The sequence below is a fragment of the Herpailurus yagouaroundi genome, unplaced genomic scaffold, assembly GCF_014898765.1.
Source record: "Herpailurus yagouaroundi ecotype Mexico unplaced genomic scaffold, PumYag 142, whole genome shotgun sequence".
Taxonomy (NCBI): domain Eukaryota; kingdom Metazoa; phylum Chordata; class Mammalia; order Carnivora; family Felidae; genus Herpailurus; species Herpailurus yagouaroundi.
In genome coordinates, this window is record NW_024412397.1 from 41,150,698 (window position 1) to 41,173,812 (window position 23,115).

Here is a 23,115-nt window from a genome sequence, read left to right on the forward strand (position 1 = left end):
CGCCTTTCCTCCTGCATATTCTCTCTAGTGCCCTCTGTTGGAAAAAAGTATTATCGTGTGTTGGCAAAGGAAAAATATTTAAGGGCCCAGATCTGTTTTCACACAGCAAGCAAAAATAATAAATCTGGAACTTAGAATTAATAGACTGATAACTGGAATACTGACCCACTAATGATTTGCTACTAAGTTTTCTAAGGCTTTACCCTTCATAGCCATATGCTTTAGGCCCAATAAACTTAAGGATATAGTGTAGGCAATTGCTTTGTATCTACCTACAAAATCTTAAGTTTCTCAACCTACAGTGCAGGAATATTTACTACCCCAACCCTCAACCTAGCCACAGCTCAGCTAGTTCTGCATTTTCTCTGATGATCTGAAACAGTAACCCCACTTCTGGTATTGATGTCTATATCACTTAGAACTCTAAGGTTGTACATTACCAATTTGAACTAGGTAATGGGGGAGATGCATTTTTAAATTTTTTTAAAGTGTTTATTTATTTTTGAGAGAGAGAGAGAGAGAGAGAGAGAAAGAGAGAGAAAGAACATGAGCGGGAGAGGGGCAGAGAGAGAGGGAGACACAGAATCCAAAGCAGGCTGCAGGCTCTAAGCTGTCAGCACAGAGCACAATGTGGGGCTCACACCCACGGACCCTGAGATCATGACCTGAGCCGAAGTCAGACACTTAACTGACTGAGCCACCCAGTACCCCCGGGAGAAATGCATTTTAAGAATGCAGAAATATTGGGGCAGCTGAGTGACTCAGTCGGTTAAGCATCCGACTTTGGCACAGGTCACGATCTCACGGTGTGAGTTCGAGCCCTATGTCGGGCTCTGTGCTGACAGCTCAAAGCCTGGAGCTTGCTTCAGATTCTTCTCCTCTCTCTCTGCTCCTCCCCAGCTCGCTTGCTCTCTCCCTCTCAAAAATAAATAAACATTAAAAAATAATTTAAAAAAAAGAATGCAGAAATATTGCATGGAATCCCTATTGGTCAAGTTTCTTTGCCCTGCAAATAATAGAAAACCAAGTATTAAAATGGCTTAAGCTGGGGCACGTGAGTGGCTCAGTCAGTGAAGCATCTGACTCTTGGTTTCGGCTCAGGTCATGACCTCATGGCTTATAAGTTCGAGCCCTGAGTTGGGTTCCACACTGACAGCATGGAGCCTGCTTGGGATTCTCTCCCTCTCTCTCTGTCCCTCCTCTGCTCTCTCTGTCTCTCTAAATAAATAAATAAATAAATATTTCTTTTAATGGCTTAAGCAATAAATAGAATTCTCTAGTTCACATGATTCCATGGTAAAGCTGAGATGATGCATATTTGAAACCAGAGGCTCAAAAGATACCTCATGATTTAGTTTTTTCACTTTCTCTTGGCTCTGCTTTCCTTGGATTCCTTTTGGTCTCAGGCAGATTCTTCCCTCATAGTGGTCCCCAAATGCTAAATTATTTGAGCTGAAGATACTCAGTGTGAGAAACAACAATAACAACAGCACCACAACAACAGCAAAAACTGTCTTCTTAAGAATTCCATCAAAAGTCTTATAATTAAGTGATACTAATCCAGATTGGTGGCTCAAAACAATAAATATCTAAGAGAATGTACAACCATTACTAATAGGGGAAAACAGAAGCAAGCAAAGCTTCTTCTAAAAGCTTTCTAGGGGCGCCTGGGTGGCGCAGTCGGTTAAGCATCCGACTTCAGCCAGGTCACGATCTCGCGGTCCGTGAGTTCCAGCCCCGCGTCAGGCTCTGGGCTGATGGCTCAGAGCCTGGAGCCTGTTTCCGATTCTGTGTCTCCCTCTCTCTCTGCCCCTCCCCCGTTCATGCTCTGTCTCTCTCTGTCCCAAAAATAAATAAACGTTGAAAAAAAAAATTAAAAAAAAAAATAAATAAAAGCTTTCTAAAGCTTCTTAAAACCTTAAACTTTATCCCAAGTCTGGAGAGAGACCAGTGGGTGGAAAAAATAGCAACAGGGAGGAGAGTTGTTCAGTCTCTATATTTAAATACTTTATTTTTGAAATCTCAAGAACGTTACCAGTGAGATGATACCTCTTTCCTAAATTTCACTGACAATTATGATTTCCCAAACTGGCATAGAATTATATTTACACCATGGTATTTGGTTTACCCACATACCAATTTTGTTTGTTTGTTTGTTTGTTTGTTGTGATAAAAAATATATATAAAATTTACCATTTTAACCATTTTTTTTAAGATTTTATTTTTAAGTAATCTCTACACCCAACATGGGGCTCAAACTCATGACCCCACGATCCAGAGTTGCATACTCCACCAACTGAGCCAGCCAGGGGCCCCTCATTTTAACCATCTTCAAGTGCATAGTCTAGTGTTGACTATATGCGCCTTGTTATGTAACAAGTGAACTTTTTCATCTTTTGAAACTGAAGTTCTATATTTGTTGACCGACCACTCCCCTTTTCCCCTTCCCTCTTGCCCTGACGACCACCATTCTATTTTCTGTTCCTAAGAGTTTGACTACATTATTAAAAACTTTTTATTAGAAATTATTATTTCTCTTTAAGATCGTTTTCCAACCAGTGTGCCTTAAGACTGAATATTTGGAGAACACATTTTTGAAATACTGTCAAAGGACAGTATGATTTTACTTACAGAATTTTGACCTTCTTCCATACATTGTTTAAGAATGTGCCAAAGGAACAAGGTTAAATACACTTAGAGGTATAGTAAAATATATATATTATATGTCAAGACATATAATAGTCTTTTAAACATTTTCTTCATTTTATCTGATTACCTGGGCTAGGCAATTTTATTTGGTTACCTAAGTGAACTCTAGCAAATTACTACACTGTATAATGTGGAGCAAATTAAAATCAGCAACTGTAATATATAACGTACAATGGTCTCTCAGAACTAGCACCATACCTCCAATCGTACTGAATGAAGGCGAAATAATACTGCTTCTCCTATAAGAGCTATACCAGTGGCCTGAATTGCTGCTTTAGAATCCTGTCTATGAGAGAATCTGTAAGTAGATTGGCTCACTTGACCGGCAGTTGTACATCTAGAGAAAAGAGATGCATCTAGGTCAAAGGCTTCACTCATTAAAGGAATATCTTGCCTATAGTCCTCAAACTAGAATTTATTTACCAATTTTTCCCCAGATATTTATTGAGTGCCTAAAGATGCGTGGCACTGTGCTAAGTTCTAGGGAAAAAATATTGAGCAAATTCAGAGATAATGCTGCTCTCTTTATTATAATTTCGCTCCCCATATATACTTTACTAGTAAGAAAAAAATATGCTAAGGAGCTAACATGAGTATTCTAATCAATTTATCAGCTATTCATTTTTCCATCCAACAAACATGTTACAATAAACTATCTCCCCCCCCCCCCCCGATTCATGTATTGAAACCCTAACCTCCCATGTGATAGTGTTTGGAGATAGGGCCTGCGGGAGGTAATTAGGATCAGATGAGATCATGAAGGTGCCCTCATGATGGGATTAATGCCCTTACAAGAGAGAGTTTTCTTATGTTGTCTCTGTCATGTGAGGACACGGCAAGAAGGTGGCCATCTGAAAGCCAGAGAGCTCTCACTAGAAACCAAACCCTGATGGACCTTGATGTTGGACTTTTCAGCCTACAGAACTATGACAAAGTAAGTTTCTGTTGTGTAACCCACTCAGTATGTGGTATTTTATTACGACAGCCCTAGCAGACTAAGACACATGTATTGAGTTTATAGTAAGCCTCTGTGAAGGTAAAGATAAATGCCATGCCTTGCCCTCAAGGAAATTCCAGTCTCATGAGAATCAGGTATATAAACAAAGAAATATGATAAATGTAGCAAGGGAGGTGTGGTCGAGGGATAGTGATGATATAAAGGATGGTGTTGTTGACTCTACTTTGGATGGCTGAAAAAAGTCTTTTCAGAGAAATCATGAAACTTATTTTAGGCTAAGGAAGTATACAAAATTGCAGAGGCATGAAACAATATGATTTATTGGGGGTAGGAGGACTAGAGCAATAATAAAATATTTCGTAAGAATTTGGAAATAGTGAATAGGATTGCCCTCTGGGAGTTAAATTAAAACTAACCATAAATGCCAGAGTTTAAATGTGATAATTTAGAGATAAAATTATTTCCAGGCTGACCTGACAGTAAACTGAAAAATGTATTAACGTATTTAATAACCATGTCAACCAAAAGGCCACATTTTACAAGGTATCGGACTTGGGATGTCTGGCTGGCTCAGTTGGTAGGGCCTGCAACTCTTGACATCTGGGTCATGAGTTTGAGCCCCATACTTGGCATAGTGATTACTTTAAAAAAAAAAAAATAGGGGCTCCTGGGTGGCTTAGTTGGTTAAGCATCTGACTTCAGCTCAGGTCGTGATCTCGCAGTTCATGAGTTCTAACCCTGCATCGGGCTCTGTGCTGGCAGCTCAGAGCCTGGAGCCTGCTTTGGATTCTGTGTCTCCCCCTCTCTCTGCCCTCCCCTGCTCACGCTCTGTCTCTCTCTGTCTCAAAAATAAATAAACATTTTTTTTTTAATTTTTTTTTCCAACGTTTATTTATTTTTGGGACAGAGAGAGACAGAGCATGAACGGGGGAGGGGCAGAGAGAGAGGGAGACACAGAATCGGAAACAGGCTCCAGGCTCTGAGCCATCAGCCCAGAGCCTGACGCGGGGCTGGAACTCACGGACCGCGAGATCGTGACCTGGCTGAAGTCGGACGCTTAACCGACTGCGCCACCCAGGCGCCCCAAAAATAAATAAACATTTAAAAAAACAACAACAAAGAAAAAGAGGTCTTTAAAAAAATAAAAAAATATTGGACTCTAATTTATGTCCTCCCTTTTTTTGTTAATATGAATGGCAGTACAATAAATATAATCCTGCACATAGGTTCCATTTGGGATTAGAGTGCCAGGAAATATTTCCAGAAGTAGAATATTGTGTCCAGAGGTAAAATGCCACCACCAAATTGCTTTGGAATGTGTAAATTATACCATTAATGCTACTACAAAGTGCCAGTTCCACCACAACTTTGTGTGAAGAACTATTAATTGAGAAATTTTGCTGATAGACTGCTTGAAAAAAGTATCTATTGAGAGATCACACTATGCCAGACATTGTGTTAAGAGAGAAAAATGGTTATCATTATAATTTTTTTTGTTTAATATCTTTGATAAATAGTAATAGTTTCATGTTTTATATATATGTGCTTTACGATGTTTCTTCATTGTTAACTATATTTTTACATTCATTGCATATTTATTGTTATGGCTGAATGTTATCTCCCAAAATTCATGTTGAAGTCCTAACCCCCAATGTGATGGCATTTGCAGTTACTACTTTGAGAGGTAACTAGGTTTAGATGAGTTCATAAGGGTGGACCCCCCCATGATATGATTAATTCTTTTTTTTTTTTTTTTAATTTTTTTTTTAACATTTATTTATTTTTGGGACAGAGAGAGACAGAGCATGAACGGGGGAGGGGCAGAGAGAGAGGGAGACACAGAATCGGAAACAGGCTCCAGGCTCCGAGCCATCAGCCCAGCGCCCGACGCGGGGCTCGAACTCACGGACCGCGAGATCGTGACCTGGCTGAAGTCGGATGCTTAACCGACTGCGCCACCCAGGCGCCCCTGATTAATTCTTTTATAGAAAGAGGAAGAGAACAGAGTTTGCTGTGCCTGTGCTATGTGAAGGTGGCCATCTACAGGGCAGGAATAGGGGTCTCCCCAAGAACTGAATCTGCTGACACCTTGATCTTGAACTTCCCAGCCTCCAGAACTGTAAGAAATAAATGTCTGTTGTGTACGTCACCCAGTTTATTGTATTTTGTTGTAACAGCCTGAGCTAAGACACCTATTGAGGTATTCTTACTAATTCTAAGATCATGACCTGAGCTTACTAATTCCAGGGACCCCTGGGTGGCTTAGTCAGTTAAGCGTCCAACTCTTGATTTCAGCTCAGGCCATGACCTCACAATTCATGAGTTCGAGCCCTGCATCCAGCTCTGCACAGACATCATGAAGCCTGCTTGGGACTTTCTGTCTTTCCCTCTCTGCCTCTCCCCCGTGTTCTCTCACTCACTCAAAATAAATAAATAATTTTTTTCTAATGTTTATTTATTTTTGAGAGAGAGCGCGCGAGAAACAGGGAGAGAGGGAGACACAGAATCCAAAGCAGGTTCCAGGGTCTGAGCTGTCAGTACAGAGCCCAATACAAGGCTTGAATTCACGAACTGTGAGTTCATGACTTGAGCCGAAGTCAGACGCTTCACCAGCTGAGCCACCCAGGTGCCCCATCAAAATAAATAAATTAGTTTAAAAAAAAATAAAAAATAAAATGCACATTAAGATGTTGGGTAGGGGAGCTTGGATGGATGGCTCAGTCAGTTAAGCATCCGACTCTTGATTTTGGCTCAGGACATGATCTCACAGATTATAAGATTGAGACCCATGTCAGGGGGAGCCTGCTTGAGATTTTCTCTCTCTCTGCCCCTCCCGCTCAAAATAAATAAATAAACATTAAAAAAAATTTTAAAGATGTTGGGTAGTTTAGTGGTGCCTGCATTCAAGGGATTTATATTCTAAAGAGGACACTGAATAAAAATGAAAATAAACACGTAAGCTAATTTCAAATTCTAATAACAGTTAAGAAGAAACTATAGTAGGCAAATGACAAAATGGGGAAGAGTTTTTGGCTAGAATTGTGAGGAAATATCTGGTGAGAAACGACATTTGAGCTGAGAGTTTGAATGATTTAGAGGCAAACACACCAAACTCCAGAGAAAGAGCCTTCAAACAACAGGAATAGAAAGTACCATGGCACAGGGACCACCTTAACCTTGGTGTGTTTAGTGAACCTAGGGACCAGTGTGGCTGGGGTGTCAGGATCAAGGAGAAGAAGAGTGTAGTGAAGCGAAATTGGAGAGGTAGGTAGGGGCCGGATCATGAAAGTCTTTTGAAGACAATGGGAAGGCATTTGGGTTTTATTCTAGTAATAAGGGGAAGCCTTGGGAACAGTTTAAGCAGCGGAGAGGGAAAGGACATAATCAGACTTCTGCTTTTGAAGATCCTTCTCACTGCTGTATGAATAACGGACCATAATGTCTCAAGTGGAGACGGGAAGTCCTGTCTACTGCAGGAGTCCAGGCACACGATGAAGATGATTTCGATTAAAATTGTAATCCCAGAGATGGTGGGAAATGGATGGATTTAAATACATTTTGATAAGTTGCTGATGAATTGATCGGAATTTCAGACATTCTGATTCTCTACACCCGGGAAGGGCCCAGAAAAATGCAGTTAACAAGTAACACAAGTGGCTCTGATGAAGTATACTGAGAAAATATATTTGTAAGGAACTGAGAACGCACCTGACATTTCTTTTAATGAAAAGGAAAAAGTGATTTAAAAAATGAAATTATTGTTTTATGTTTGAGAAACTAGAAGAGCTTTCATTTGGTAAAATGATCCCAAACTTTGAGTAAAATGAAGCAAAAATTACCATAGCAAAATGAGTATCAGTTCATGTTTCTAAAAAGCTGGTCTCGTTTTAACTTTTTGCCTCTCTTTTCCATATGTATTTTTTTTTTTAAGTAAACTCTACCCCCAAGGTGGGTCTCAAACTCATGACCCTGAGATCAAGAGTGGCATACTCTACTCACTGAACCAACAAGGTGCCCCTCCACATGTTGTTTTTGTTTGTTTGTTTGTTTTATTAGTTTATTTTGAAAGAGCGAGAGAGGGAGAACAAAGGAAGGGCAGAGAGAGAGGGATGGAGAGAGAATCCGAAGCAGGCTCTGCACTGTCAGCACAGAGCCTGATGTGGGACATGAACCTCTGAGATCATGACCTGAGCTGAAATGGAGAGTCAGAGGCTTCACCAGCTGAGCCACCCAGTGCCCCTTTCCACAAGTATTTTTAATACCTTTTCCCTGGGGACCTCCCGATGTCTGCCTCCCGGCTTGTGCTTCCATGGTTAGCATTCCAGTATCCACTTCTCTTCTACCTAAGGCAATTGCATTTCCCCAATGCCTTGATATCACATATGGCCATGACTTGCTTTGGCAAATGCAATGTGAGTGCAAATGACCTGTGTAATCAACTCTTTCGCCCACTGTGATGAGGGATGACTGGGGAAGCCCACGGTAATACACAAATGCCATGAGACCAAAACAGTCTGGGATTCTGAGACTGGAGAACAGCTGTCAAGAGAATAGGCAGGATCCACAGTTGACTGAATGAGCACTGGAGTCTGGGGTTGTTTGTAATTGCAGCATGACCTTATCTACCTTGACCAATCTCTTCCTGGGGGAGTTCCTGGGGGGTTCACCTTCATTGGGCTCTCACACGGCTGCTCTGTGGCAATGATTAGCCTTAATCAAGACCCACCTGTGGCCTTCTCTGGACCCTCCAAGATTAAAATACCAGATGATTTTCCAGTAATAAGCTAGAAACTTAAATATATCTTAGCCTCAAAGATCTCAGACATAGGTGTCCCTCTGCCATATATTGTCATCTTCAGTAAAGATAATCTAGATGATAAAGGTAAGTCTTCTCAACCCATTCTGGACTGCTTCTATCTTTTAGGATGCACTCAGTAAACAGTCATCAGAGGTCACGTCAATAGCACCTGTGTTCTGTCCTGTACCTCTCGTGGAAAACCCAAAAAGCTTTCGTCTGTTTGAATATATTCACATCTGAAGTACACATGATTGTTACATAGTATGTATTTAGCATAAATACATAGTATGTATTTAGCAAGGAGTAGGATTTATAGAGTTCATTTACATCTTACCTTTTAAATTTCAATGAGGCCCTTTGGAAACAGAACCAGTAATAACTCCATGATGCTCAGCATTACCTTGGCCTAAATCTGGGTTTCTAAACCTCAGCACTATGACCTTTTGGACAGGGTAATTCTTTGCTGTGGACAGTTGACCTATACATTGTAGACGTTGAACAGCATCCCTGGCCTCTCTCTATGTAGCCACATCCCTGGCCAACAGCACACCTGAGATATGACAACCAAAAATGTCCCTAGGCATTGCCAAATGTCTCCCGGGAGGCAAAATGACCTAACTACTGGCCTAAAGGAAGGTATATGTTTGCGATAGATATTCCTGAACAATGACAATTTAAAAAGCTAATCAAGTTTGTGTAAACATTTATCAATATCCGTATTTAAGAACAGACACAGTAGGGGTGCCTGGGTGGCTCAGTCAGTTGACTGCCTTGATGTTGGCTCAGGTCACGATCTTGCAGTTCGTGAGATCGAGCCTCACATCGAGCCCTGCACCAGCCTCCTCGTTGTAGGTACTGAGCCTTTTGGGATTCTCTCTCTCTGACCCTTCCCTGCTCTCTCTCTCTCTCTCAAAATAAATAAACATTAAAAAAAAAAGCAGACACAGTAGATATTTTAATGAAAGCAATGGTCCTGCCATTCTTTATTTCTAACAATAATACATATTTACAGAAGGAAAAGAATTGTACATTTTAAATTCTGATCACTATACAGATTTGTTGTTGTAGTTGAGTAATAAAGGAATGAATTCCTCAGTGACTTTTTAAAATCCCTAAAATCAATGTTTAAAGGTACAAATGATATTATAAACATTGAATAACTGGAGTACACTCACTTCGAAATGAAAGACACCTAACACCAGGTAAAGAAACAAAGCAGATCTCTCTCAGGAGATCTGATCTGAAACTCTCTTTATCCTAGATTCACAATCCAATTTTTCAAGCTACAATTTAGAAACTTGGGTTAAAAAGCCCACAAAGAAAAATCTCCGTAGGTTTGTGTTGGGTTAGAAGAATTTGATCTTTAAAGAGTAACACGTGAACCAGTTTTTCCTTTATAAGGCCTTGAAAAAATTGCATCTTGAAGCACTATAGAGAAAGTAAAATATTTTGTTAATAGTCAACAGCTTCAAATACTGGTTCTCATCCCACCCCCCCGCCCCCCAACCCCCTGGTTTGATGGAGAAATAACGGACATACATCACTGTATACTTATGTTTAAGATGTACAGTATGACAGTTTGATTTACGGTTTTCATTTTTTTGAAACAATGAATTGTCAATTCCTTTTTATAAAAGGTTAAAGGCACAGTGAAACAATGAGTATTTGCACTTCACCATGTTAGACCTCAAGATAATTAATTCAGAAGGCAAAATAATTCAGGCGGCCAGCACCTCGTTTGTCCTGTAGGTGGCAAAATTATCCTAAGAGGAATCCAGGGACAGGATGCAGAATTGCTGTGCTGAAGTTAATAGTGGTAAAGGATTTAAAGCTTGCCTTAAAATATGGTTTTCAACGTTTTGAAGTTTTTTTGTTTTACAGATTTAAAGATGCCTTTTGTGTTGCTCTGAATTAATAAAGCTTTATTTTTCTGGATAATCAGTACTAATGCTCAGAAATAAATTATTACTATTATTATTATTTTTTTTTTTTTTAGGGACTAGATTTTCAGTCTGGTTATCTTTGAAAAATGCCTCTCTTTTTGTACTTGTCGTCTAGCAGGTTTTGCTTTATTGGATGGTCCATCCAAATTGCAAGACAAGAGCTTGTGAAACTAAAAACCTCTTCCTACTTGTTTGCAGCTGTAAAAAGCTTGAAGCCAGTATCTAAAAGAGAGGAAATAAGGCCCTCTAGATTTCATCCGGTTTTATGTTTTTCTAATTACCTCACAGAGGATGGCAGAATAGTAAGCAAGACTTTAAAGAAGGAATGGATAATTATAAAACATTTGGGGCAGCGTGATTATGACTACATTTATGTGTAAGAAACAAAGTTTATAATGATTACAATTAAAAAGCTAAGTATAGCCAAATATTTTATCCTCAGTTGTTATCACTAGTCTTCATAGCTTCCTTTTCTTCCTTTCAATACAGAAACATCATTCTATGTCCTGGATTCATCATTAAAGATCCAGATATGAAAAAAACAGAGTCATCAGGTAACCACCAGTGACAAGCACTATATATATAGTTATTTGAAGAAGTAAGACTTAAGGGGGGATAGAAGGGAGACAGTATAGTATGTTATACCAATATGTTCTGGAAATGCTGACGTAGTATGACTTTTAAAAATAGAGAATGGGTAGAGCAAATGAAAAAATTTTAATTGTTTCAGTTACCATATTGGTGATGATGGTTTTAGCATTGTTATTCTGAGGCTGCTGCATGTGTAAGGTAAATAAAGGAAGTGAATAATTGTGGGATAGTCTAACTCTATCATGCCCTGTGTCCTTGAAAACCAGGATTCTCGGTGTAGAAAATGGAGACATAGTAGTAACAGGAAGGATTAAGTAAAATCCCTATAGTACTCAACTTGACTTGGAAGTTTTACAATAAACTCAGAAAGTGTCTTATCTTGTGAAAAAAATAGGTATTTCCTAGCTCTCTCCTAGAAACCATGGCTAAGCTACTAGCAACGAGCATGCAGAGAGTCCTGATTATGATTTTGAAATGCCATTTCTCACTGAAAGTAACCAAGCTTTTTAGAGAGATGGCTGATTCCAGGTCTGGGGCAAATAACACACAAGTTGAGCCTGGATCTTCTGAGATAGCAAGGAAACTATTAAAGATGGCTAGTGTAGTGTCAAAACGACTCAGCACCAACTTGGGGTGGCTCCCAATAGCCAGATATGGGACAATTTGAACTTCAATAAGGTAATATTTGAAGTGGGTTGAGGCCTATCAAACATGTTTGAATTCATGAGTTCGTAACACTGAAAAAAAAAAAAAAAGAAAAAGTGATCTCTGGAAGAAATAGGAAACAAGTTTATTATCTTGAAAATTAGTAAATAAAGGGAAAATACAAACATTTACTTTCCCTTTCCTATACAAATCTGACCGTTAGTCAACCAAATAGTAGATGTGGGGAAACATCTCTTTATAAAAATGTTCCAACTAATAAATGAAAGAGAAATGATAGGGTTAGAATATCCTCCAACTCACAATAAATCAATGGATCAAGGCATTGAGTATCAATTTCAGCTGACATCACGAAAAGAGAGAACCAGACATTGTGTGCCCTCTGATGAAAGAACACACCATGACCTATAATCTTGCCAAAAAGGATTAAACCTGAGTCTATTATATTTGGATCCATGTGTCAATATTCAGAGGAAAGAGGAACATGCTGAATTGCACCATGAGTATGCAAACAGCAAAATACAGGCTGTGGATAACTCTATCCAGACCAAGTTCTTAACTAATAATACATTTTAAGAAAAAGAAAAAACCTACAGATTAAAAATACACACTTAGGTATTGATATCACTGTAGTGGTTACTCCTGTGGAAGACAGCTAATAACTGTGAGTGGATACACAGAAGATATCCAGAGTGGCTGGCAGAGTTCTAAAACTGTTTCCTACATTTTGTTTGGTTTTCAGTATTTATATTTTATTTTATTTTTTCTAAAAGATAAAAGTAAAAAAAAAAAAAATCAAAGCCCTTAGGATTTTCCACTAAAAATTATGAATATGAACACTTCTATAAATATCAGCTAAAGGTCCTTAAGAAATTACCTATATTATAGAAATATTTCTAAATAATAAGCTACAAATATTTGAAAAATATAATACTAAATTCTTATTGTGCATAGTTATAAAAAGTCAAAGGATTAAGTATACATTGTTAACACATTTACTTTGTTTACAGTATTATGTTTGATAATTTGGTTAAGCGGACTTTGTTGACTTCCAAGATTTTCCTTTCCTACTTTGATACAAGGCTACCCATATTATTCTGTTAGAGATTAGATAAGCACTAGAGCAGATTTCAGGTTTCCTTGAATGTCCATACTTGGTTTCATTCTCCATCTTTTTACATAGAACAAATATAAGTTATCTTGCCCAACTATGATGATAGTTATTAATCTATAGCATTACACATAGTATCATCCAATTTGCAAATAAAGATCGTTCACCCACATATCCTGCCTCATGTTCTCTTCTATACCTTGGTGGCTGATGGAGACTATTTTTTGTTAAGTGTCTAAGAAAGTCGAGAATGTAAAACAGATTTAAACCATCCCAATGAAAGCAGTTTTAAAATGCAATATAACAATAAACATAGACAAACATATAACTGTGTTGTACATTTTTGCCCATCGAACATTGACAATTTCCCTCCAATTGTTCGAGCAGCATCTTAACAAATGGTGCAATTGAATGGTCTCCTCTCCTTTCCTTTGAATAAAATTATGTGGTGTTTGAGTGATTCACATATTCCAGAAGTGACCGGTCTAAAACCCTTCGGATAAGAGCTTCCTCAATTATATTAAAATCCTACAATAAAAAAAAATAATTAGAAACATAGAATCAGAGATGATAGTTTTCAGCAACTGGAGGATAAAGGTCAAGGCAATGCCTCATTTTGCAGGAAAGTAGACCTCTGAATTTAGTGACCTGTCCCACGTTTCCACAGAAACTCTCATAAACTTATCCCAGAACTTTTGCTTTGGGGCTAGTACATTTTTCTAGTTCTTCTTAATGCATAACAATTAACTTGTTATTGTCATAGTAGAATAGCCTTGATTTGGAGTTTACACAGGTAATCTTTAGTCAACATTATAAATCATGGTCAGGGTGCTATGTTCCAAGTAAACTTCTAATATGGAGTAAAGTCAAGACATTCCCCTAGAATTAACCAATCCCAGGACTTCTACTGAATATCTATCTCTGAAAAATATATTGAACACAAAACTCTTTCTCCTTGCCTCCCGATGGTCAAAATGGCTTTCGAACCTTTAAGTTAGCACGTGCTGTAAATAAAACAAAAACTATTAAGAGCCCTATCCTGTGCAACTCATCTCCTCTTCAATAATAATAATAATAATAATAATAATAATAATAAGGTAAAGTCTCTATTGGAAATCTATTCTAAAACATAAAAGCATAAATGCAAATCAACAAAATCCAAAGGAAAGCCACAAGGCCTAGGTGAGAACAAGATTTGGACCAATCCTGTTTTTTTCTTAGGCAATTTATTAACTTTTGAGCTTCAGATGTTTCATAGCTAGTGACGACAGTAACACAATACTCATTTCATAGAAGCTGCTGTAAGGAATAAAATGAGATAATATGCCTAAAGTGCTTAGTATAGTACTTGGTAGCTTGGGAAACCAAAAAATCAAAACAAACAATACTGCTTCTACCTTATTTCCACATCCAAGAATATGGTTTTGAGTGGGTTGAAAGTACTCTCATCAAAGTCGCTTCCTCCTGACCAGCCCTGAATCATACTTTGAAAAATCTCGAGAAGAATGGAGTGACTATGAATAGCCAGAACAGATATGAAATCAACCTAGTTTTTAAAACACCTATCAGAGCTAAGGGAAAGAGGAAGCTCTATGTGTTGTAAAACACGAGAACATATAGACCGGAACCAGCCTCTGTTGAGGCCCTGTGAGCTTCAGCAGCCAGAAAAGACATTATTTGAGCGCTGGAGCTGAGAACATGAAGCCTCTGTTGTGTAGCCTGTTCAATTCTTCAAGTGGTCCTAGTACCCCCATTTATCCTCTCCCCATCTCCAACTCGCCTAACGCCCTTGCCCAAACTGTGCATATCACTTTACATGCACTATCAAATTTAAGCCTCTCAAGAGCTTATGGGACAAAGTGGTTTTACTCTCCTCACTTATCAAATGAACAGACAGGCTCAGTGGTTAAATACCTTGCCCAAGGTCACAGAGCTGTGACCGAGTTGTTACGTAAACCCAGGTCAGAACCCAAGCTCCTCATGTTGTAACCACAGTGGGCAGATCAGAAAGCAGGGAAAAAATTTTCAAGTGACAGTCTTCAACAATTATTGAATTCTATCTTGAAATTGCATTTAAAAAATTGCATAAAAAGAAAGCAGTAAAAAAAAAAATCATGTGAAAATTGTATGCAAAGTTAAATTTAGCCCTTAATATTTCATGTATTTAAATAGAGGAAACAATAAAATATACTATTTCAGAACATGGCTATGAGGGATTTCCTCCCATAATAGGCAATACCCCCTTTGCTGAAAGGGACTCAGGGGATAACACATTACCCTCACATGGCAACACATGGAGCAAAGTAGAACAAAGGCTACATTAACTTTTGGCTTGTTGTTCTCATTCCTGATCATGGGAAATACGGTCATAAGTTAGAACTATTCATACTACATCTAACTTTTCTTCCATCTTAAAAAAAAAAAAATCTTGGGTGGGGGAGAGGTAATTGGATGAAGGTGGTTGAAAGGTACAAACTTCCACTTATAAGATAAATAAATACTGGGGATGTAATGCACAACATGAAGGCTGTAGTTACCACCAACGTATGGTATATTTGGAAGCTAAAAGTTCTCATCACAAAGAAAAATTTTTTATTCTGCATCTATATGAGATGATGGATGTTAAGTAAAATTATTGGTGGTAATCATTTCACAATACATAAACAAGTCATTATACTGTATATCTTAAACTTACACAGTGCTGTAAGTCAATTACTAATAATACTGAAAGAAAAAATTCTTTTTTAATTTTTTAAATTTTTATTTTTTTGAGAGTACGCATGAGCGCATGTGAGCAGGGAGGGGCAAAGGAAGAGTGAGAGTGACAATGTTAACAGGCCCCACACCCACCACAGACCCCAATATGGGACTTGATCCCACGACCATGAGATCATGACCTGAGACAAAATCAAGAGTCAGATGCTCAACTGACTGAGCCACCCAGGTGCCCCCCGAAAAATTCTTAATACAATGAGATTAGCCATGAGTTGGTAATTACTGATGGGTAGTTACTGATGACATGTGGGAGTTCATGGTGCTGTTCTGACTACCTTTGTGCATGTTTATAATTTTTCCTAATAAAAACTTTTCAGTTTTGAAAAAGTCCAATAAACATGACTTTTGTGTTTTATGGAATTTAAATAAAACATGACCTGTGTGTCTTACTACACTGATAACACCATATCTGTTATTAGCCATTCAATGTAGTATCAACTGCATGCAGAATAAACTCTGAGCCATTTCATTACTCATGTGATATAATTTCATCTCAGGTACATAAGTTTTCAACTTCATAAATATTAAAACTAGACACACAGAGGGACTAGAGTAAAAATTAAAATAATTTGAAAGTGAACTCTAGTACCTTATACAAGGAGCAATTATCTCAATCACAAAGAAAATAATTTTGTCTAAGGCAGATAACTCATATTAATAGTCAAGTTTATAAAACACTGTATTTTATAATTTCCTACTTAATGCTATTACTTAACTTCAGGTCTATACACATTTTTTCCACCATAATTTTCTTTGCTTGAATTTAAAAAGGTAAGGTTAACACATACCACATAGAAACAATGTAAAAGTAAGAAAATATACTTACTATGAAATCATCATAAAACAAAGTGTGATTGACTTGCAAATGTCTTATTAAACTGCCACTGAAGCTGCCTGGATTTTCATTAGGTAGTAATCGGCAGAGAGGACAGAACTGGAAATGAAGGAAACCAACAGTTCAAGAAAGAATTAAAAATAATCATTAGTGTCAGAATTTTTACAAAATTAAAAAAAACTATTCAGCAAAGTGAATTTTAACTTTATGAATCTATTGACCATTCCTCACCATCATATTTTATTTTTTATCTATCTACCTATCATCTATCTATCTATCTATTTTTTGAGAGACAGTGAGCATGTGCATGTGCACTCAAGCAGGGGAGAGGCAAAGGGAGAGGGAGAGAGAGAATTTTAAGCAGGCTTCACTCCCAGTGCAGAGCCTGCCACAGGGCTCGATTCCACGATCATGAGTTCATTACCTAAGCTGAAATCACGGGTCAGACGCTTAACCCACTTAACCAACCGACTGAGCCACCCAGGCGCCCCCTCAGCATGATATTTTAAAACTGCATAAATATTAATAATACTAAGTAAAATTGCATTTATTTCTTCATATGCACTTCTGTACATATTTATCAACTTATTATTTAAACAATACTGCAGTTAGCAGATCAATTAATTGCCTCGCTCTTGAAATATATAAGATTTTTTTGGTATGCAGATATTTTGTTATTACAAATGATGTAATCTATAGTGTTCACCTTTAGATTTATTCTCATAGAACAACATAGAACAATTCTCATAGAACAATGGAGATTAGCAGGTCAACAACTATGAACATTTGTAGTTCTTAATATCTATTGCCCTAAAGTTTTTTATTTCCACCAGCAATATAGATTACAACCCACTAGCATCAATTAGTATTTACACATATTTTCCTAATTTAATAGCAGTAATGGCTTTAAAAAATAACCTTCTTCATTTTCAAACATTTATAAACTCATGAGAAATTCCAAAGATAATGCCAGAGGTCTTATGACCCCATCACCTAGCTTCCCCAATGGCAACATCTTTTTTTTTTTTAATGTTTGTTTATTTTTGAGAACGACAGAGTGTGAGTTGGGGATGGGCAGAGAGGGGGGGGACACAGAATCCCAAGCAGGCTCCAGGCTCTGAGCTGTCAGCACAGAGGCCAATGCAGGGCGCAAACTCCTAAGTGGTGAGATCATGACCTGAGCCAAAGTTGGACACTTAACTGACTGAGCCACCCAGATACCCCCAAATCTTTTTTTTTTTAATGCTTACTTATTTTTGAGAGAGAGCAAGCACGAGCGGGGTGGGGGCAGAGAGAGGGAGAGACAGAGGATCCAAAGCAGGCTCCATGCCAACAGCAGAGAGCCTGATGTGGGGCTCAAACCCACAAGCCATCAGATCATGACCTAAGCCAAAGTCGGTCACTTAACTGCTTAACTGATTTAGCCACCAAGCGCCCCGTCCCAATGGCAACATCTTACGTAACTGTAGTACATTATCAAAACCAGTAAATTGGCAATTAACAACAAACCTTACTTAGGGTCCACCTATTTTTGCATGAACTCAGTTTTTTCGGTGTGCCTGTGTAGTTGTATGAAATTTTATCACATGTATAGATTTATATAACCACAAACACAATCAAGATACAGAACTGCTATGTCATTACAAAGGAACATCCTTGGGCTTCCTCTTTACTTTGTCTTTTCTCCCTAAACCCTGGTATCCACTGATCTGTTCTCCACGTCTAGAACTTCATCATTTTGAGAATGTTATATAAATAGGATTAATCTTTTGAGATTGGCTTTTTTCACTGAGCATAATGGCCCTGAGATTCACCCAGGTTGCTGAATGCATCAAAAGTTCCTTCTTTTTTATTGCCGAGTAGATCTCCCTGATGTGGATGTGCCAATGTATCCATTTACTTTCTGAAGGACATTTGTTGTTTTCAGTTCTTGGCTGTTATAAATGAAGCTGCGGTGAATATTGGTATACAGATGTTTGCATAAACATGTTTTCATTTCTCTAGAATAAGTTTCCAGGAGTGTGATAGCTGGGTCATATGGTGAGTTTTACGGTTAACTTTGTAAAACACTGCCAAACTATCTTCCAGAGTGCTTGTTCCATTCTACATTCCTACTAGCAATGTGTGAGTTATCACCAGCATTTGGTACTGTCTATATTTTTAAAATTTAATTGTATTGTGTCGTAGTTTATTTATTTTGAGGGAGAAAGCACGAGTGGAGGAGGGGAAGAGAGAGGGAGAGACAGAATCCCAAGCAGGCTCCTCATTGCCAGCACAGAGCCTAGTACAAGGCTCGAACTCACAAACGGTGAGATTATGACCTGAGCCGAAGTCGGATGCATAACCTTACCCCGTGTGTGTGTGTGTGTGTGTGTGTGTGTGTGTGTGTATTTTTTAATTTTAATCATTTTGATAGGTGTGCAGTGGTATTTCATCATGATTTTAATTTGTATATCCCTAATGGCTAATTTAAATGACTTTCTTTAACAGACACTACTTTATTATGTTTTAACTTAGGTTTCTTTTTAAAAATTCCATTTCCTCATGCATTCATTTTAAAATACGAGATGCAGTGGTGCCTGGGTGGCTCAGTTGGTTAAGCATCCAACTCTTGATTTTGGCTCAGGTCATGATCTTGCTGTTCATGAGTTTGAGCCCTGAGTTGGGCTCTGCATTGATGGTGTGGAGTCTGCTTGGGATTTTCTCTCTCTCTGCCCTTCTCCTGCTCTCAGTCTCTAAATAAATAAATAAATAAATAAATAAATAAATAAATAAATAACTTAAAAAAATATGAGATGCAGAATCATTACTGAATGCAAGGTATGTGTTAGGCATTAAATTAGGTACTATTCTTATTTGATCCTCACAACCCAATTTTTTTTTTCTATGTTTATTTATATTTTTGAGGGAGAGAGAGACAGATTGTGAGCGGGGCAGGGACAGAAAGAGAGGGAGACACAGAATTGAAGCAGTCTCCAGTCTCTGAGCCATCAGCACAGAGCTGTCAGCACAGAGCCTGATGTGGGGCTCGAGCTCGTGAACCTCGAGATCATGACCTGAGTCCAACCGACTGAGCCACCCAGGCGCCCCGATTAATTTATTATCCTATTCCCTTCAGGAACCCAATTTCAGAAAGGAAAAAAAATTAACTTAAATTTATACCACTTTAAGTATCAGAATGGGAATCTAGGCCTCCTAATAGGCAATTCAACATTCTTTTCATATTATAACAGTGTTTAATCTATCTGCTTGGATGATAACATTTTCCTTTACATTTCAATGAGGGCTTTATGTAATTTTTTCTTACTGTTTTATGGAGGTCTTGGTTTCAGTATGCTCAATATCTAAACATATACTTCTGAATTCTGCGCTACTCCACTAATATTTGTCTTATTTTTATTTATTTATTATTTTTTTAATGTTTATTTTTGAGAGCGAGAGACAGTGTGAGTGGGAGAAGGGCAGAGAGAGACAGAGACAGAATCTCAAGCAGGCTCCAGGTTCTGAGCTGTCAGCACAGAGTCCCGTACGGAGCTCGAACTCACAGAGTGGGAGATCATGACCTGAGCCAAAGTCGGATGCTTAACCAACCGAGCGACCCAGGCGCCCCAATATTTGCCTTATTTTTAATAAAATTACATCATTTAAGTTACTATTGCTTTATAATCATTTCCGATTTTCTAATCACAAAATGCTATCCCAAGATAGCACTTAATCTACCCTGAGACCCCTATGTAGTAATGAGAACACAGCTGAGACCAAGAAATATTTTAAGGAAAGGCAACATTAATTTTTTGTAGTGTGAAGGAAGGGAAACTAGTTATAGAAGTATGTTCACTCAATACTCTTTCTTGTGCCTCTACTATGTGCTAGGCACCTGGAATACGGGAACCAGTAAAGATAGGGTTGTGTTGCATGGCCTGTGAAATCAAAGAGCCTTGGGTTCAAATCCCTGCAGATTCTTGCTTGTTATGTGACCTTCAGCACATGAGTTTCCCTCTTCTATGAAGTGGAGATACTACCACCTACCCTGTAGAGCAGTTATGATGTTTAGAGATAATGTCCTTAATGTGCCAGGTACACACTAGGCACTCAGTAAACACCATATATTTACTACTATTTGATCCTTGTTCTTGAAGAGTTGGAGCTCCATGACGGAAGCAACTACGTGTGTCCTGTTCACTCCTGCATTCCCAGTACCTGGAAAATTGTTTCCCATTTCATCTCTACCTCTCACTGACTTAACCTTGGCAAGTAACTAATCTTATCCTGCAAAATGAGAACTATCTCTGCTTTGCGGGGCTGTTTGTGTACTTAAAACACATCATTTAACATTCTGAAGCTCAGTCATTATATGAGCTCAGTCCTTGGCACAAATACTAAATGGCTGCTATTGTTATCATTGAAGCAAATACTTTTACTACTGCATAGCAAGTGCTATACCTGAGACGTTACGCTATATGTTCAAATGTTATACTCAAAACAACAGTTCAAGACCTAAAAAGGGAATCATTAATTTTGCCCAGGAAATCAGCAAAAGCTTCAGCCAAGCTGCTGGTAACTGAAATGAGTCTGGAAGAACGAGCCAGCAATGCCACAGTGAGGAACATCAACAGGCAGAAAAATCAATGTGGGAAACGGCCGGAGATCTAAAAGGACAGGCCTGCTTAGGCAATGGGAAAAGCTGTAGGAGGCTGAAGACAGGGCATGTGGCAGGAAGTAGTAGGACATGAGTCTGGAAGGATACACTGGGAGCAGTTCTGCTCAATAGATGGTTCATTTGAGCACCTATTCTGGTTTCTGGAGGCCCCATGTCACGAGTCAGAGGTACAGAGATGCTAACCCCTGGTCCGATGATTAAGGAGCTTTGAGATCTAGCGAAGGAGAAAGATACAGAAAGCCTGGAACTTTAAGTAGCTTTTGTTTTTCATCTGATTTTAGTAGGAACTAGTGGAGATGAGACTTCAGTCTTCTGCTGTACATCTACCAGAAGGACATTGTAAAACATTGTAAGACTCTAAAGATTTTTTGTGTGTCTTACATTGAAGGATCTGACCTGAAGGAGGAGAGGGTAAGAATAGGAAGGGGAAAGAAATGGTACGAGAGTTACTAATCATTACCAAGTACCTAAGTGTTCACCTATACTCTCCCTACTGCTGCCAATGGCTAATATCGGCTCATCCTTTATTATTTGCCTCTACCCAGTGCTCCTGGGCCACGCTACTCAGATTAGGAATCAACCATTGTGCAGTGTGCATTCAACAGATGTTGGCCTCATCCCAGTATGGACTTTATCTGATGGTGAACAGCACAGGTGAAAAACAGCCTCCAGATTAGAAGCTACCACCAACTTCAATCCTTCGGAACATCTATTACAATGGACACCCAGCTCTATCTGTGGTTTAGGTTAACTTTTCCACAGCAACCATCTGATGCCAAGCGCCATTTGGGGAAGAAATTTAAAATTCCTGAGTCAAAAAAAAAAAAAAAAAAAAAAAAAAAAAAAAAAAAGAGAAAAGAGACATGCACCGAAAATAATTACAGACAAATATGTAACCAAAATTAAGGTACCAGACTGCACATTTAATTTAGTAAGAGTTTGAAAACAAATTTAATACAGATTTTTCTTCCTTCCAAAACATATTCTCCCACTACCCAGTCGAGTCACAGATATTCTAAATATCCACAGAAATAAACCTCTGTGGGCAGGTGGCTCAGGCTCTAGTCACCACAGTTTATGTTCCAAACCAATAAAAGTCCTGTCCCTTCCCTTAAGGAATGAATCTCAGGAACAAGGCAGAAATTAAGAGACTACTGCATCCTTTGAATGAAATGATGTTTTCTTTAATATCTTATTTTTCGTAATCACTATATCCTCCTATGTGCTAGGTTGTCTTCCAACAGCTGGCCAAGCAGTGTTGAACCAAGAGGTTCCATGACTTCGTGAACCGAATAACTTACAGGGAAAGACAGACATGAAATGAATACACAATTACAAATTGTGATGAATAAGAAAAAAAGAGGAGAGAAAAGCAAGAGCTACAAGTAATTTGGGGGTCAAGGAGGGCTTCCCTGAGGAAGTGAGATTTAAGAGGAGTTCTAAAGGATAAGTAAGAGCCAACCACTGAAAGAAAAAGAATAGCCAGAAAGTGTGGCTCTTGTTGAAACATCTTCCCTTTAGAGGACAAAATACCAAATTTCTCTCAAAAGCGGTCTCACAATTCAATCTGAAGCAAGCTGTTTATGTCATTGGCCTCCTTTGAGTTTAATATTCCAGAAATTTTTTTAAATAAAACATTGCAGATGGGGCACCTGGTGGCTCAGTCATGTAAGCATCTGACTTCGGCTCAGGTCATGATCTCACAGCTTGTGAGTTCGAGCCCCACGTCGGATTCTGTGCTGACAGCTCAGAGCCTGGAGTTTGCTTCGGATTCTGTGTCTCCCTCTCTCTCTGCCCCTACCCTGCTTGTGCCGTCTCTCATAAATGAATAAATGTTAAAAAAAATTTTTAATAAAACATTGCAGAATATTACTACTGTGTGGCAAAAAGGAGCTGTTGGTTGTTGTTGTTGTTTGTAAGTTTATTTATTTTGAGAGACAGAGAACAAGCGTGGGAGGGGCAGAGAGGGAGAGAGCGAAAATCCCAAGCAGACTCCATGCTGTCAGTGCAGGGCCCAACCCGAGCTGAAACTAAGAGTCAGACGCTTGCCTGACTGAGCCATCCGGGCACCC

The 23,115-nt window shown here is 38.6% G+C and overlaps 1 protein-coding gene across 3 annotated transcripts in view; it reads right to left on the minus strand.

Moving 5' to 3' along the window:
• Positions 1-9,416: 9,416 nt before the first annotated feature.
• RNF125 (ring finger protein 125) overlaps positions 9,417-23,115 on the minus strand; it is a 96,616-nt gene continuing 82,917 nt past the window's right edge. For all 3 annotated transcript variants that reach the window (XM_040479154.1, XM_040479153.1, XM_040479155.1), the window contains exons 7-8: positions 16,375-16,482; positions 9,417-13,301 (exon numbers count right to left, since the gene is read on the minus strand). In XM_040479154.1, the coding sequence (XP_040335088.1) occupies positions 13,215-13,301; positions 16,375-16,482 (195 nt within the window). In that variant the 3' untranslated portion in view covers positions 9,417-13,214. The remainder of the gene's footprint in view (positions 13,302-16,374; positions 16,483-23,115) is intronic.